The sequence below is a fragment of the Pinus tabuliformis genome, chromosome 5_2, assembly GCF_031772625.1.
Source record: "Pinus tabuliformis cultivar Carrire ecotype Pingquan chromosome 5_2, CPIR1, whole genome shotgun sequence".
Classification (NCBI taxonomy): Eukaryota; Viridiplantae; Streptophyta; class Pinopsida; order Pinales; family Pinaceae; genus Pinus; species Pinus tabuliformis.
This window is the reverse complement of record NC_142306.1, coordinates 366,556,089-366,571,129: the sequence shown is the minus strand read 5'-3', so window position 1 is coordinate 366,571,129 and position 15,041 is coordinate 366,556,089. Positions and strand designations below refer to the sequence as shown.

Sequence of the window (15,041 nt, the reverse complement as noted above, 5' to 3'; positions counted from 1 at the left end):
GACATAAGGACCGGTGGATTCCTCATCCCTCTTCAAATTCACCAAGGGTGAAGTCGAAGCAGAGAATATTATTAGAATGGCGCAGCGAAATATGGCCTACCTAAAGATCACTTCATTGGAAGACCGGATCTCAGGGTGGAAGGAAAGGCAGATAACTAGTTCGGCCATTATGTGAAGGAGTGTCCGAATGGCAGGGACACATCACTTGATGATGATAACAATCATTCCAGGGACATCTTCAATGATCAAAGGAATGACAGGTAATGCAGGTCATCAAGGAAATGGCCGACTCTTCATAGAAAGCAAGGAACCCCAGGTATGAAGAATCAAATGTTGTTTCTGATAAGATAAAGAAGCGTTATCTTGTATTGGCCCTCTCCTTCAGATTCTTTGGGAATCTGGCTTATAGATTGTAGTGCTTCAAGGCACTTCATCGGATAGATGGGTGCACTCTCTAATTTGGTAGAGATGGAAACAATCGTGGGATTATACTTGGAGCTGATGCCACCTATCCCGGAAAGGGTGTAGGGAATGTTAACTCTCAATTGAATAAGGGTAACTCGATTCATTTACAGAATCTCTTTTATGTACCTAATCACAAGAACCCGGTGTCCATCTCGGAAATGGAAGTCAAAGGTTTCAGGGTGGCATTCATCAATGGAAAGGTACGTGTTAAAAAATATAATTTTCAAAGATGCTTTTTCTCATGGGTTCAAGGTTGGCAATTTGTATCAAGTTGCGGGATAGTCCATTGGGGATCATGTCAATTGACATATCGCATCTATAACACCGAAGGTCTACCTATGGGGCCCTACCTGATGTGAGTCAAATGGTGATAAGGATGTTGAATTCAAGTAGAGCATGAAGGTACATGTCTGAGATGTACCGAAGGAAAATCTTATAATGGGACCATTCCCCTCATGCAGCAGGTCCACAAGTTTGGAACAACCCAAGGAGTTTGAGATTCATGATCGGGAATCTCATGTATACAGGGGGAAGAAAGCCCTCTATGACTTGAAAAAAAACACCCCGAGCATAGTATGAGAGGATTGACAGCTATCTGATGAAGCTGAGATTCACTAGGAGTGAAACCGATCCAAACCATTACCCGAAAGTTGTGGATGATAGACCTCTCATACCAGCACCTTATGAGGACGACCTATTTCTGACAGGTGCAGACCCTCTCATTTGCAGAAGTAAGAGGGAGTTGGATTCCAAATGTGGAATGATAAACTGCAAACCTGTGACTACCTCGAGGATCTAACTTTCGGAAGTTATATGGTAGTGATGTCGGACTAGATTTGGGAAATGCCTTTGAGTTTCATAAACTCATTCGCATTGATGTTCTTGGTGAACTTCCGTCCAGACATATGTTTTGCAGTTAGCATGGTAAGCTCATATTCGGTTGAGCCTCACTAGATTGGTGCCAAGAATCTTCTAAGATATCTTCAGGGCACAATCTCTCATAGATTGAAATACACTGCCGGAAATATGAAACTGCATGATTATTCAAATGTTGACTGGGCAGGCAGTGTGGAGGATCACTAGAGCACTTCTCAGTGTTGGTTCTCTTTGGATTATGCTTCGATATCATGGATGAGCAGGAAGCAAAAGTCGGTTGCTATAAGCACCGCCGAGACCGAATACATAGCTACGAGTATGATCTTGTGTGATGCTGCATGGTTGCAGAAGCTCTTAAGTGAGTTGTTTGTACACATGATGAATACCACTGTGATTCTCTGTGACAACCAGAGGGGGAATTCGATTATTGAGGAATCCCGTATTCGATGATTGCTCTAGCGGATAGACATCAGATACTTCCTTATCTACGATACGGTAAGTCGATGAGCAAGGAGGCTCCATCGCATTGAGACTGATGTACAAGTCACAGACATTTTGTCAAAGCCCCAGGGAAAGGTCAAATTTGTGACTTTCCTGAACGACTTGGAGTCATTGAGAGACCTTCTTAAAAGGGTCCTGCATGTTGCATGCATTGAGCTCTGGGAGCTATGGGGAGCTTGGGGTACTTACTGGAGCAACATATGACCACAGGGTGACTTACCCTCCCCTGGTGGTGCGCTACGAACAGGAGGATTAGTTCTTCTGTGGGTCGGGATGATTAATTCTCCCGTGGCAACTGTGGAACAGGATGAATAGTTCCCCTATGGGCCAGGATGATTTGTTCTCCGTGGCGACTATGGAACAGGATGATTAGTTCTCCTGTGGGCTAGGATGATTTGTTCTCCATGGCGACTGTGGAACAGGATGATTAGTTCTCCTATGGGCCAAGATGATTAGTTCTCCGTGGCATCCACTGACAGGATGATTCGTTCTCCTGTAAAGGCATCCTACCCATGCAGTCTGGGACTCATGGGAAGTACCTCTCATCTGATCAATGAGTAGGGAAATGAGGATAAGGACCATAGTAGTACTATCGATGGACACATCGCTGTATCTACCGTATGCCCTATGCTAGGATGACCTCCATTAATCTGGGATCAGTATGAGTGGTTTGAGACACTCTCTTGTGACATTGATCTGGGATTAGTATGAGTGGTTTGAGACACTCTTGTGATATTGATCTGGGATCAATAAAACTGATTTTGGGTCAGTAAGAGTGATGTGACACACTCTCTTCAGATGAAACTGACTTCGGGTCAGTAGAGAATGGTATGAGACATTCTCAATCAATTCTTCTTCTTCATGGTTCAATAGAGCAGAGCTCAACAGATCAAAGTAGAGCAGAGCTCAGCAGAGCAGAGCAGTGCAGGGCACTGATGGCAGAGATAGTACAGTGGGACATATGGATCAACGGATAGAATTCTCCCTAGTTGAGAGGGAGTGTTAAAATTGGCAACTAGGGCCAAACTCCATGTGGGTCATCTTATTTATGGCAGCTGATATTTTTCTTGGATCCCTCTCATCGAGAGGTGTAGGATTGATCTAAAAATCATCCGATTCCGATAAGTATTCATGGAGTTATGAATTTATTTGCGTTATAAGACAATTCGTCAAGGTCGGCCAGCAACCAAATAAACCCCACATGTGCTCAACGTTTTAGTATAAATAGAGGTGGCCTTCAAGTCATTTCAACACACTTGGGATCTCTTCCTCTCTCTACTTGTCTTTGGGTTTTAGTAGGAGGAGAGATCCTAAGGAATAACGTTGCCCTGATCCAGAGGGCAGAAAGCCGGAACTGCCGAAAAATCCGGCACTGTCGGAAATGCCGAAAAAGCCAAAAAACCCAGAAAATCCGGAAAAGCGAGAAAAGCCGAAACTGCCGAAAATACGGAACTGCCAGAAAAGCCAGAAAAACCGAAACTGCCAAAAAAGCCGGAAAAACCGAAACTGCCAAAAAAGCCGAAACTGCTGGAAAAGCCGGAATTGTCGGGACTATCGGGAACAACCAGAACTGCCGGAATTGCCGAGAACAGCCAAAACTGCCAGGAACTGTCGAAACAACCGGAGCATCTGTCTCTGAAGGAGAGAAACATGCAAGGGACAACAAACTAACATTGGGACAGTTGTATGGTACTTAGCAGCAAATACACCAAGCATGCAATGTTACAGCTAGCATGCAACAACAAGCATGCAAGGGACAACAAGCGTGCTAGGGACAACAAGCGTGCTAGGGACAACAAGCAAGCAAGGGACGACAAGCAAGCAAGGTGCAGCCAACACATAGGTCAAGATGGCAACATGGTGCAGCAATGGCACATAATGAAGTACAGTGATAGGTACAGTCGTGATTAATGAAGCGTGATGAGATGCAGCATAGTGATGATGGGTGCAGCATGGTGCAGTGCAGTGAGGTGCAACATGATGACAAAATGCAGCACAACAATAGGTGAAGGAGTTACCTTGGAGAATTAGTTGAAGCAGCATGTCTTCAACTGATCTCATGTATCATCTTCTTAGAGATGATCTATGCTCTTATCTAGATAAGTCAAAGTGTTGACTTCTGTTGTAAACATACTATCTCTCTCTCTCTCTGTGCTGAACTATTGAAGAACATATAAGAAGAATTGATCAAGGGTTTCCCCACATTGGGGTTCGTCCCTGGCTAGCGCCACATCTTGTGTCATCTTGTCTTGGCTTGTCTTCTGCGCTTTATGTTTATGTTCTATCTGTAGTTTACTTTAATGCTGATGTGATTGCTAATCTAGAAAAGATATGGAGCTAACTGTGAAAATTGAAATAAATTGCTCTAAGCATAGAACATACCTAAAATTAACAGATACCATTGTAGTAATCTAGGGAAATTTTCCCCTAGGTTATTCTTAAGCAATTACGGTTTTCCACAATTCTATTTTAGAAAATGAAACAACTATTCATCATAAACATAACCTTCAATAAACAGTCTTGCTTTTTCAATAATACGTCAAACCATACAGTGCAAGGCAACAATTCAACAAGATTAATATAGTCCAAATCCAACTATCCAAATGCATCGAACCAGTTCCAATACAGTTCTAACAATTTGAATCTAATTTGAATTTCACATAGCTTAAACACTATATCCTATCAATTGATCCAAGCTATATTATGCTATTGCGTGTTACTCTGATCAGAGAAGTTGTTTGGCTTCTTGTCCTGTGACAGGGTTGTCCTCCATGCAATTTTAGTTTCAAAAAAGGGTTGTGAGTCGTCTCAAGGAGAATGTGAGGTGATTGAAAGGCTAAACGAATTCTACTTTGCCCTCAGAATTCCTTCAAAAGTTTGTCACGGGGTCCACTATGTTCGTTGTAGGGACTTCAACCTATTCCCGATCTCAATCTATCCTTAATGAGGGCTCGGTCTAGCATGAAAGGACTCTATTCACACTCCAACACTTTCGGATAGTCACATAATGAATTTGTCCCAGAATTTCAACCTCACTATCCAAGATAATTTCAGCCCACCTAAGAAGGGTTTCTCCTCTGCCACAGGGTGACTTCGCATGGTTTTGGACCTCAGAAAAGTTTGACCAATTTCAAGAACACTTCGTTGTCTTAGGAGCTATAAACTGATTATGAATTAGCCTCGGAAAGTTTCATCTACCTTCAGGATCACTTTGCTGCTTCAAGAACTTCAATCTAATCATGAATTAGCCTTAGAAATTTCGTCCACCTTCAGGAGACTTGATTTCACTTGTTGTTTCTTAGCTAGAGAATTCTTTGGTGCCAGAACAAAGTAGAAAAAATAAAAAATAGAATTAACTAGAGTGGAATCTTTCACCACCAAAATGAATGAAAGAAGCTCAAACTCTCCGTGCTTTTTTCCCACGTTGAAAGCATAGGATCATCCCTACATTATTTATACAAAGAAAAGCCAGGCTTGTGTAATAGAAAAGTACATCCAATCTCAATAAAACACGGGAAGACATGGTGATGAATTCCTCACATCATTAGCATTGACCAAGGTTCTTTAGAACAATTCCAATGGTCTTTGGGTTTGACTGACATTCCTTTTGGCACTCCTTTCAGAACAATTCCAATGGTCTTTGGGTTTGACTGACTACATCATGGAACTCCAAATTCCAATACATATTGATGGTTGTACTTAACTGGTTTCATGGCTGAGAAGTTAACAGTGGGGCGAGGGAATGATGGTGCATGTATCTAGTAGCTCATACTGAGTCTTGTTTTATTCTAGGGTCATAGATGCCTTCCTTTATGTTATTGAAACTGGATAGCTGCCTTACTATGTATGATTTAAGCACGACATAAAATACTGTTCAAGTTACACAGAAGAGATGTTCTTAGGAGACAACATCTAGAAATGTCACAACAAAAAGCACCAGAAGTCATTAAGAAGTGATCACTGATGCATCACTGAGATAACAGCTTCCTTTGGGATGAAGTAGCTGAAAGTCCAAGCCTGGTGAGGGAGCAAGCGAAAAGTAAGGTAGAGCACAAACATTTGTTCTACTTAACAGATTGAAGCAGCTTAAAATAGGAAAGCTCCTAGCCACCTACATACGCTTCTTTAAAAAAAAGAGTAGATAAAGTCTGGACTGGAGTCATATATGTTTTGGCTGAGATAATGGCAATTGGGCCTGCAAGGGAAAAATCTACAAATACGCCCAATAAATAACTGAGATCCAGCTTGATAGCTTATATTGTGACTCAATTCTAATAACAACAAATTGAAGAGATATAGATTTAATCAATTAGAACGATGGAGCTCCAACTTGATATCTTACATTGCTTTTTGGATGGTCTTCATTGCCAATGCTCCTGTTCTGAGAGCGTCTACAGTTTCTGTTGTTGCTTTTGCACCTTCCAACATAATCATCTGTGGATTCACCATTATCAATGAGGAATGTAAATTTCACTAAACACCTCAAAACTATCATCAAATCTACAGCACTCCACTCTGCCCCATAAGACTACCAATTTTCCAAATAAGAGGGCATGCCACACCTGATCATGTATTCGTAGCTGGAAGTTACCAAGCTGCTCTACTTGAGTTTCATACAATTTTTTCCTCTTCAGACACTGAATTGCAGCTGCACCAAAAACAAATAAATTATATCTCCATAGTCTGGGATAGCAATACAAAAGTCAGAAATTCAATGCCGGATAAAACACTTAATATAAAACAAGTTATTTCAGCTGTCGAGTTGAGACGGAGTATAAGCAAAAATGACGAGAGCTGTAGGGCTGCACCAGTCCCATTTCAGCCCATGAACGTAAATAACGGCTCTCAGGTTTCATCTGAAGTGGTAGACTTGGGGTAGGGAGGTTGGTAAGAAAGGTGATGAAAATAAGGTGTTTATTGAGTTGACAATCACTAAAGCTGTTGTAAATATAGCAAAGGAGGAGGATAACACAAAACCTGCTACCAGAGCGGAAGGTTTAGTTAAGAGGAAAAAAATAAAGCTTAAGAGTATAAAATTTAGACAAGCAGGGATGAAGTTCATAATGGGTCAAGACATGGAGATGGCACAGATGTACCAGGCCACAGCCCTGGTTGGAAAATTTCATGGCAAACTAATTCTTGGAGTTGATGAGCATGTGGATAAAAAGGGTATGGAGACAGCAATTGGGTTATGCTCCAAAAATTCATCCGTTGGCTAGAGATGGATTACCTATGCTTTTCAGTCTGCAGACAATAAGGAGTCTATCCTGAAAGGAAAATGGTACTGGGATAGCTAAATACTGTCACTGATTGGCTGCCTTTGTCTGATCCTATGTGAGAAATGGTGGATATACAGCCTCTATGGCTAAAGCTCTATTCACTCCCATTGGAACTATGGTCAGAGAGGACCCTAACTCTGAGTCTGACCAGTAACAAGTTGGGAAAGATATTGGATATACATCAAACCTTTGGAAGCCTGGAGATGAATCTTGGAGATAGCTTGCTAGATGAAATTGACATCCAAGTGGGAAATAGCTCTTACCATCAAGATATAGACTATGCAAAAAATTTGTTTAGGTATTCTATATGTCAGTTGTATGGTCATATAAGGCAAAGTTGCCCGAAGAAGGATTATCATGAAAAGAAGATGGAGGTAGACGTTTGAGCAGACCTTCCACCTATGGATTTCAAAGAACAGTTGGGTAGCAACTCAAGTTCCAAAGGTATGTCAATTTGTAAAGAGCCTATTTCCACCAACATCGAAATAATTTTACAAGACATGGCTAGTACTAACAGGATCACTCCCAATCCAGAAAAGAGACAGCTAAGAAAGGGAGAAGAAGAGGATATAAGAAGGTTCGGTGGTGCTCGAAATGAGAAATCTCTTCTGTTCGAAATAAAATTATTACCTTTGTGGATATGATATAAAAGGACTCCCATCTGAAAAAGACTAAACACATTCAAGAAGCTCGACTTCTAGTTGAATCTCAAGATGTAGAGCTCTCTGTTCGAAATAAAGTTATTACCTTTGTGGATATGATATAAAAGGACTCCCATCTGAAAAAGACTAAACACATTCAAGAAGCTCGACTTCTAGTTGAATCTCAAGATGTAGAGGTGGACGGTGGCCTTCAATTATATGGAGGCCAAAATGGCACTGGAGCCTCTCAAGGAAACATGTCTTACATTCACTTGGTGAATGAAAAAGTTGGCTGAGAAGTTAAGGAGGAAAAACAAAGTACCATTCCAAGGCCACTTCAAGCACAGAAATACTCCAAAAAAGTTAAAAGAATTATCCTACTATCTATGAATATTCAAGGGATTAGTGCACCATTTAAAAAGATTGCAATTCATAGATTAGTTAGCACTCATAATATGAATATTCTAGGGACGTGTGTACCCTGTAAAATGACTGTGATTCATAGATCAATTAGTACACATAATTTTGATGTTATTTGCCTACAAGAAACAATGGTAAAGGGGATTCTTAGGATATGGGAATTTGTGGCTTTGGAGTCTGGACTTATTGGGAAGGTCAAGAGGCCTAATCACAAAGTGGAACAGGAGGTGTAGGGCATATGTTTTGGAAATGCTTCAATCAGGGATAAAAGAAGAACTCGAATTATTACACTTATGTAAGACATAGTTTTATTATTACACTCAGGTTAGACATACTCAGTTTTCAATATGTATGGACCTTATGGAGATCTAAGGAAATTTGGTGATATGTGGCATGAACAGGAAAGTATAAGGAGGGGAGATGTAATAGTTGATGCTGATCTAAACATAACTATGAAAAGAGGTATGGTTTGGTGAACCAAGGGAAGGCCAAACATGGGGAACTCGCTCTCTACTATTTATAGGGACACGGGGGGCTCCCTGTCTACTATATATTGGGACTTTGGGGACTCCCTCTCTACTTTCTTTTGGTATCAAGACCAGTTATGCTTAGCCCTCTTCATCGGGGAAATCTTCTGCCACAAATCTCAGCTCCTGCAAGCCATACCTCGCTCTGGGATGACTAGGAACGATCATCTCATACTTCCCTGTTGACCCATCAAATTGAAGCAACAAACAACAGGCAAAGTTCCAAAATGCACCAGACAGCAGAATGGTAAGACCCTGGGTTTCTCCTCAGTCTCCCCCTCAAGGAGGCCTACCAATCTTCACAAAAGCGGCTTGTCAGTACCGGTTCATGAATCAGGCCACACATTCTTAAGTGCTAGAGTGATCAGCTCCAAACAATCTTAGCATAGTTTTAAAACTCCAACTCGGATTCACAACCAGTCGAGGGTCAACTCCGACTCAGTATCAACTTGGCCTAGTTGATTTCAATGACTCATTGATACCTTAAATATTTAATTTTTTATGGAAAATACATATTTATGGAAAAACATATTTATCAAAGTATACTCGTGAATATATCTATTATATCAAAATGGCACCCAGTGCACTGTCCAATATAAGTAATATATAGAGATCAGAACGAAAACACGTAGCCAAGGAGGCTCTAAATGGCCTCTACAACAAACCATCACTAGTCACTAGTGCTAAACCTGGCAAGATCATCTCGCTCAGACTCTGGATCAGAGAGGTAGGGTCACTTTTATAGGCTTGGCAGAGAGGTAGAGGCATTCCGAGAAAAAATTAATTAAAAAAAAAAACAAAAACAAAAAAAATTGAGTCTGAAGTTCGAGTTGCTGCCTTTTTTCCCCGCGGACTAGCTCGGCCGAATCAATGTCTGGCTCGACCGGTTCAGTAATGGACCAGCCGTCAGACTCCAACTCGGATTCACAACCAGTCGAGAGTCAACTCCGACTCAGTATCAACTTGGCCTAGTTGATTTCAATGACTCGTTGATACCTTAAATATTTAATTTTTTATGGAAAATACATATTTATGGAAAAACATATTTATCAAAGTATACTCGTGAATATATCTATTATATCAAAATGGCACCCAGTGCACTGTCCAATATAAGTAATATATAGAGATCAGAACGAAAACACGTAGCCAAGGAGGCTCTAAATGGCCTCTACAACAAAACATCACTAGTCACTAGTGCTAAACCTGGCAAGATCATCTCGCTCAGACTCTGGATCAGAGAGGTAGGGTCACTTTTATAGGCTTGGCAGAGAGGTAGAGGCATTCCGAGAAAAAATTAATTAAAAAAAAAAACAAAAACAAAAAAAATTGAGTTTGAAGTTCGAGTTGCTGCCTTTTTTCCCCGCGGACTAGCTCGGCCGAATCAATGTCTGGCTCGACCGGTTCAGTAATGGACTGGCCGTCAGACCGGTTTTTCTACCTAGCCAACCCGGGCAGGGATCTGGCTCGGTCTACGAGGCCGAATCCAATTCAGACACGAATCCCAAATCCCCGTGTCAGGTTACTTAGTTGGCCCATTATATTTATGCTACTGAGGATGATTTGTTGCCAATTGTAGAGGAATCCATGAGCAATGGAAAAGTCCTAGGAGCTTTGAATTCCACATTTCATCTATAGGAGGAGTTTAGGCCAATTCCATTATGTAATTCCATATATAATATCATCACCGAAAGTAATCACAAAGGATCAAGCTAATCTGATCCAAGGTTATTTCATCAAAACAATTTGACGGTTTGGCTTCTTGAGCAGGTGACAGGTTCATAACACAGAAGGGGTGGCCCAAAAAGCCTTCCATGCTATTCAGACAAAAAATTTGTCAGCTTTCATTATCAAATTAGATCTCTCCAAAGCATATGACAAGATCTCAAGTTTACTTATCAGATTAATGTTAATTTGGGGTTCACTTTTCCTTTGGTCAATTGAATAGAATCAACATCCTTTAAATTTCTTATTAATGGCTCAGCAGCAAACTTCTTCAAGCCATCTAAAGGGCCCGGACAAGTATGCCCATTATCCCACTATTTTTTTATCAGAAGAATCCGTAGACCTGTCATTGTCACCAAGGAGACCTGGGATCAAGTCAGTGGGGCGCTACTATACCCCTGAGCCTAGCACAACTGCCCGCAAGCCTCACTAGACAGGTAAACCAAGTTTTAAACCTGGGTGGGGCCCTTGTATTGGTTGGCAAAATGCCTTCCTGGAACGTCCACCATTTGGCCTAGCCCAATGGGTTCCCTTTATCCCCGCTATTATTACTTCTTGTAGCAAATGGCTTAAGTACATATTTGATATACTTGAAAGCAAAAGAAGATCTAAAAGGTACTAAAATCAGAAGTCAGCATATACTAACACATTTGTTTTTTGTAGATTTACTATTGTTTGGAAATAGTAAAATTAGAGATGCAAACAAGATTCAAAAGATTCTAGGTTTATGTAAAAAAGAAATAGTGATGCAAATGAACATGCAAGAGTCATCCCTCGTGCTACACGGGATACTGAAGTGACAGTGAGGATTTGTCAAAACCATTCTACAGTTCACTGAGACTCCTTTCCAGAAGGGGATAAAATATCTTGGCTTCAATCAGGATAATGACTCTGGTTTTAATGATTGGATATGGCTAGGTACTATGATGGATAAGATAATTATATTAACGGCCGACAAATGAGCATATCCAAGAGCAGACTGACTCTTATTTAGTCTTAGAGGCAACCCTGGTATATCAGCACTCCATAGCTCACATCTCTTTCAAAGATGTATGCAGAGAACAAAATAAAGAGTTAGAACGGCTATCAAAAGAAGGTCATCAGGTTTCTGAACAAAAGGTGATAATCAATGAACTCGGGAAAGGATCCATCTCAATCTCTGAAGACTATTACCCCTGAGCAGTTCTGAAAATTCCAGAATAATGTTGGTTCTTCTGTTTTTTACCTACTCTTAAAACGAGTATAAATTGAAGACATAGATACTTGCTTTTAGATGAAGAAGATATGAGATCTTTTGGACAGATTTTGTTAGCATGCATATAAAGGCAGCAAAATGCATCATTTTTGGATGTGTAGATGAAAGGAGGCATCAGAACCTCCATCTCTTTTCAAAATGTAAGTGCAATGGCACATTAGAAGCATAATTTACTTTCTTCTTAAGTAGAAATGGCAAATTTTTCCTTGGAAACAAGGGAAGAAAGTCTTCAATTTTCTGTAGAGAGGCTGGAAACAGAGACATGCTTTGCCTTGAGTCAATTGACAAAGACTGTCCAATCCTAAGAAACTTCAGGGATTAGGATCACATGGAAAGCTCCAGTTGAAGCCTTCCCTCTGATAGGATCATGGCAGGCTTAGAGGATTGTAGATGGCAAGAATGTGAGAGTGAAAGCAGACCCGTGGGTAGACACAAAAGGAAACTTCAAGTTGTCTTGGGCATTTCCGGATCATCTCCACAGTTTGAATATCCACTCTGTTGGTGATGATTCTTCTCTTGTTCAAGCTAATCCTTAGAGAGAAGGTTGGAAGTCAGCAGAGTTAGAACTGCAGGAATATGGGCACAGGAATGGACTTCACATAAATAGATTCTACCAAATAGTATTATCAAGCTAAAGATAGGAGAGAATGAACTTCTTTAGTCAAAAAATCCAACCTCATGTAACTGTACAGCTAGGTTTGGGTATACTTCATTGTTCACAAAGGATATCAGATTAGAAAGGGAATGGTTGTGGCAATCAATATGGAAGCTCAAAGCTGCACTGAAGGCTAAGTTATTCTCTTGGTTAGCCCTCTCAAACAAGATGCCAACATGGGATATATTACAACAAAACCAGGCAAGGGCCTAGAATATGCTGCATGTATGCTGTGCAAAGAACATGAGGAGACCATATTTCACTTGTTAATTGGATGTCATTTTACCAAGGAGGTGACGGAAGCAGGTTTGTTAGAAGCACTCAAACCTTGGTTCGAGGAACAGGAGATATGTGAACATAGAGCTTTTTGCCATTACTGTTAGTTAGGTCATTTAGCATTCGACCCTGGACAGGTATTCTACAAAGTGCAATTCTGCTTCAAGGAACATCGTGACATCATGAAGGAGAAGCCATAACACCAAATTCATTCCTTAGTGATTAATGAATTTCAACCATGAGGCTTCTTTGATGGTGTTCCCAGGACAATCCTAAGAAATATGGAGCAGAGTGCTTTTTTCAAATATTCTCACTTCATCAAATTGTCTTTGGGTCTTGGGGATGGGACTAATAACTCGGCTCAGTTAACAGCATTAGCATCTCTCCTAAGAATTGCAATTGATAAGAATGTGGGAAGACTTCAGGTCCATAGGGATTCAAAATTCAGTGGACTGGCTAATTTGTAAGTCCTTGCAGAATGTAAATCTCCAAGCAGTCATGGAAAGTATCACAGCTACGAGTAGTTTCCACTTAGTTTCATTTTATTGAATTTCCCATGAGCATAATTCTAAAGCTCAAATACTATGCAAAGCTGGGGGTGTCATTAGAGGCATGGAAGACATATCGAGGAGGAGAATAGCCACACCCACCTTTCATTGATGCATGCATATATATGTATAGTTTATATGTATGTTATTTTACTTCCAGCTTCAAGATGTCAGGCACTTTCATGAGATACATGAAGCTTTTAGGAGTTCAACTGATTCCAATTTGGTAACAGATGGACATTTATATAATATATCTTTCTTGACAGTGTTCATAGTGCAGAGAATGTAGGAAAAACATTAGAATCCAAGATTAACGAAACAATTAGATATGAAAATATAATCTTTCATCACATCCTTAAAAATCCAAGTGCATTTATTCTGAACAAACCCCCTCTTTCAGGACGGATGCATCTATTATAATTTTTAACTCTATACTTGTTTAGGACAATTTGACCATACCCCTCTTATTTTTCCGCCGCGTAAACTCCTTAGCTTTTTCAATTTCAACAGACATTTTTTTCTGCAAAACTTTCTCTTTCTTCTCCAACATTTCTAATGTCTGCAATGGAAACAGAAGAAAATAATCTCAATACTGTCAGAAAGTCACATATGACAAATTCATACATGTTATTCAATAAAACAAAGAAGATTTCTAACATGTCTCCTAAGATGTCAGATACTTCGTGGCCGTGCTAATTGAAATCGGAGTATTGAAATCACTTAAAAGTATGTAACAGGAAAGAAGAAAATGAAAATGAAATAAAACTAAGATAATTCGATCATTTTAGAAATTAAACATGAATAATGCAATTTGATGCATCCTCTCTAATGCAAGAATAAAGAATTAGCAAACTGGATGTAGATTGAAAATAGTTAATGTACCTCGAGATCTAGACCTAAAGGCTTTCTTACTGCTGAGATCTTTCAATGCCTCTTGAGTCTTGAAAGACAAGAATCAATTTAATTTCTACTATAAACAAGAAAATAGAAGATAAAATCATTTATAACCACCTGAAAAGAGCCAATTAATCCTTGAAATAACAACAGAATTCAACTCACGTGACTGTATGAGAAACCATATATCAACTCTCTCCTTTTCCTGTTATATATGCATTCTTCTATGTCTACGACCAATAATTTCTTCCACATGGTACCATTTTGAGGACATGGTCCTTGCATAAGCTGTCACACCTAGTTTTGAATTTTGCACCAAAACCATAGCTTTCTGGTTCTATTGTGTATCTGAGCAAAAGATATAGGTGCTTCCTTCAGGAACATATTAAAACAGAATATAATTTTTTCCCATAAAAATGGCAACTGAAGTGTAATCTTTTATCTTGTTCTCTGTTTTTTTATTAAAGAATTTATTAACAGTTACCAGATTTGGCCCTGGCCCCTCGTAGCTGGGATCTGAACCAGTTCAGAATCTTGGATTCATGGATCCGTTTACTATTCTCAAGGAAGCCGGCAATTTGTTTTTTTGGATTCATTCCTGATTTTTGGATACGAATCTGGTAGCTTAGGAAACAATTCCATGTTTCGGATTCGTGAGGAAGAACTGTTTCCCTTAGATTCCTCTCAGAATCCGAAACATGGAACTGTTTCCTAAACTACTTGATTCGACTCCAAAATTCAGAACCAAATCCAAAAAGATTGCCCAATTCGTGGAGAATCAGAAACGAATCAGGAATTGGTTCCTCCAATGGGAACTGTTTCCCGACTTCATGAGAAAATACCCAAAAAAGCTGAATAAAGGGGGGCATGGATCAGATTTTGATCCATTATCATTATCCTTTGGTTGAACCAAAGGGCAAGCCAGAGAGAATTCGGATTCAGGCCATCTAAGTTCAAACTTTGAATCAATTATTTCCATTTA

At 40.0% G+C, this 15,041-nt stretch overlaps 1 protein-coding gene across 2 annotated transcripts in view; it reads right to left on the bottom strand.

Annotated features, from left to right (window-relative positions):
- LOC149158980 (vacuolar protein sorting-associated protein 32 homolog 2-like) overlaps window positions 1-15,041 on the bottom strand; it is a 57,397-nt gene that overhangs the window by 26,441 nt on the left and 15,915 nt on the right. For both annotated transcript variants that reach the window (XM_089436382.1, XM_089436383.1), the window contains exons 3-5: window positions 13,625-13,724; window positions 6,405-6,490; window positions 6,185-6,276 (exon numbers count right to left, since the gene is read on the bottom strand). In XM_089436382.1, the coding sequence (XP_089292508.1) occupies window positions 6,185-6,276; window positions 6,405-6,490; window positions 13,625-13,724 (278 nt within the window). The remainder of the gene's footprint in view (window positions 1-6,184; window positions 6,277-6,404; window positions 6,491-13,624; window positions 13,725-15,041) is intronic.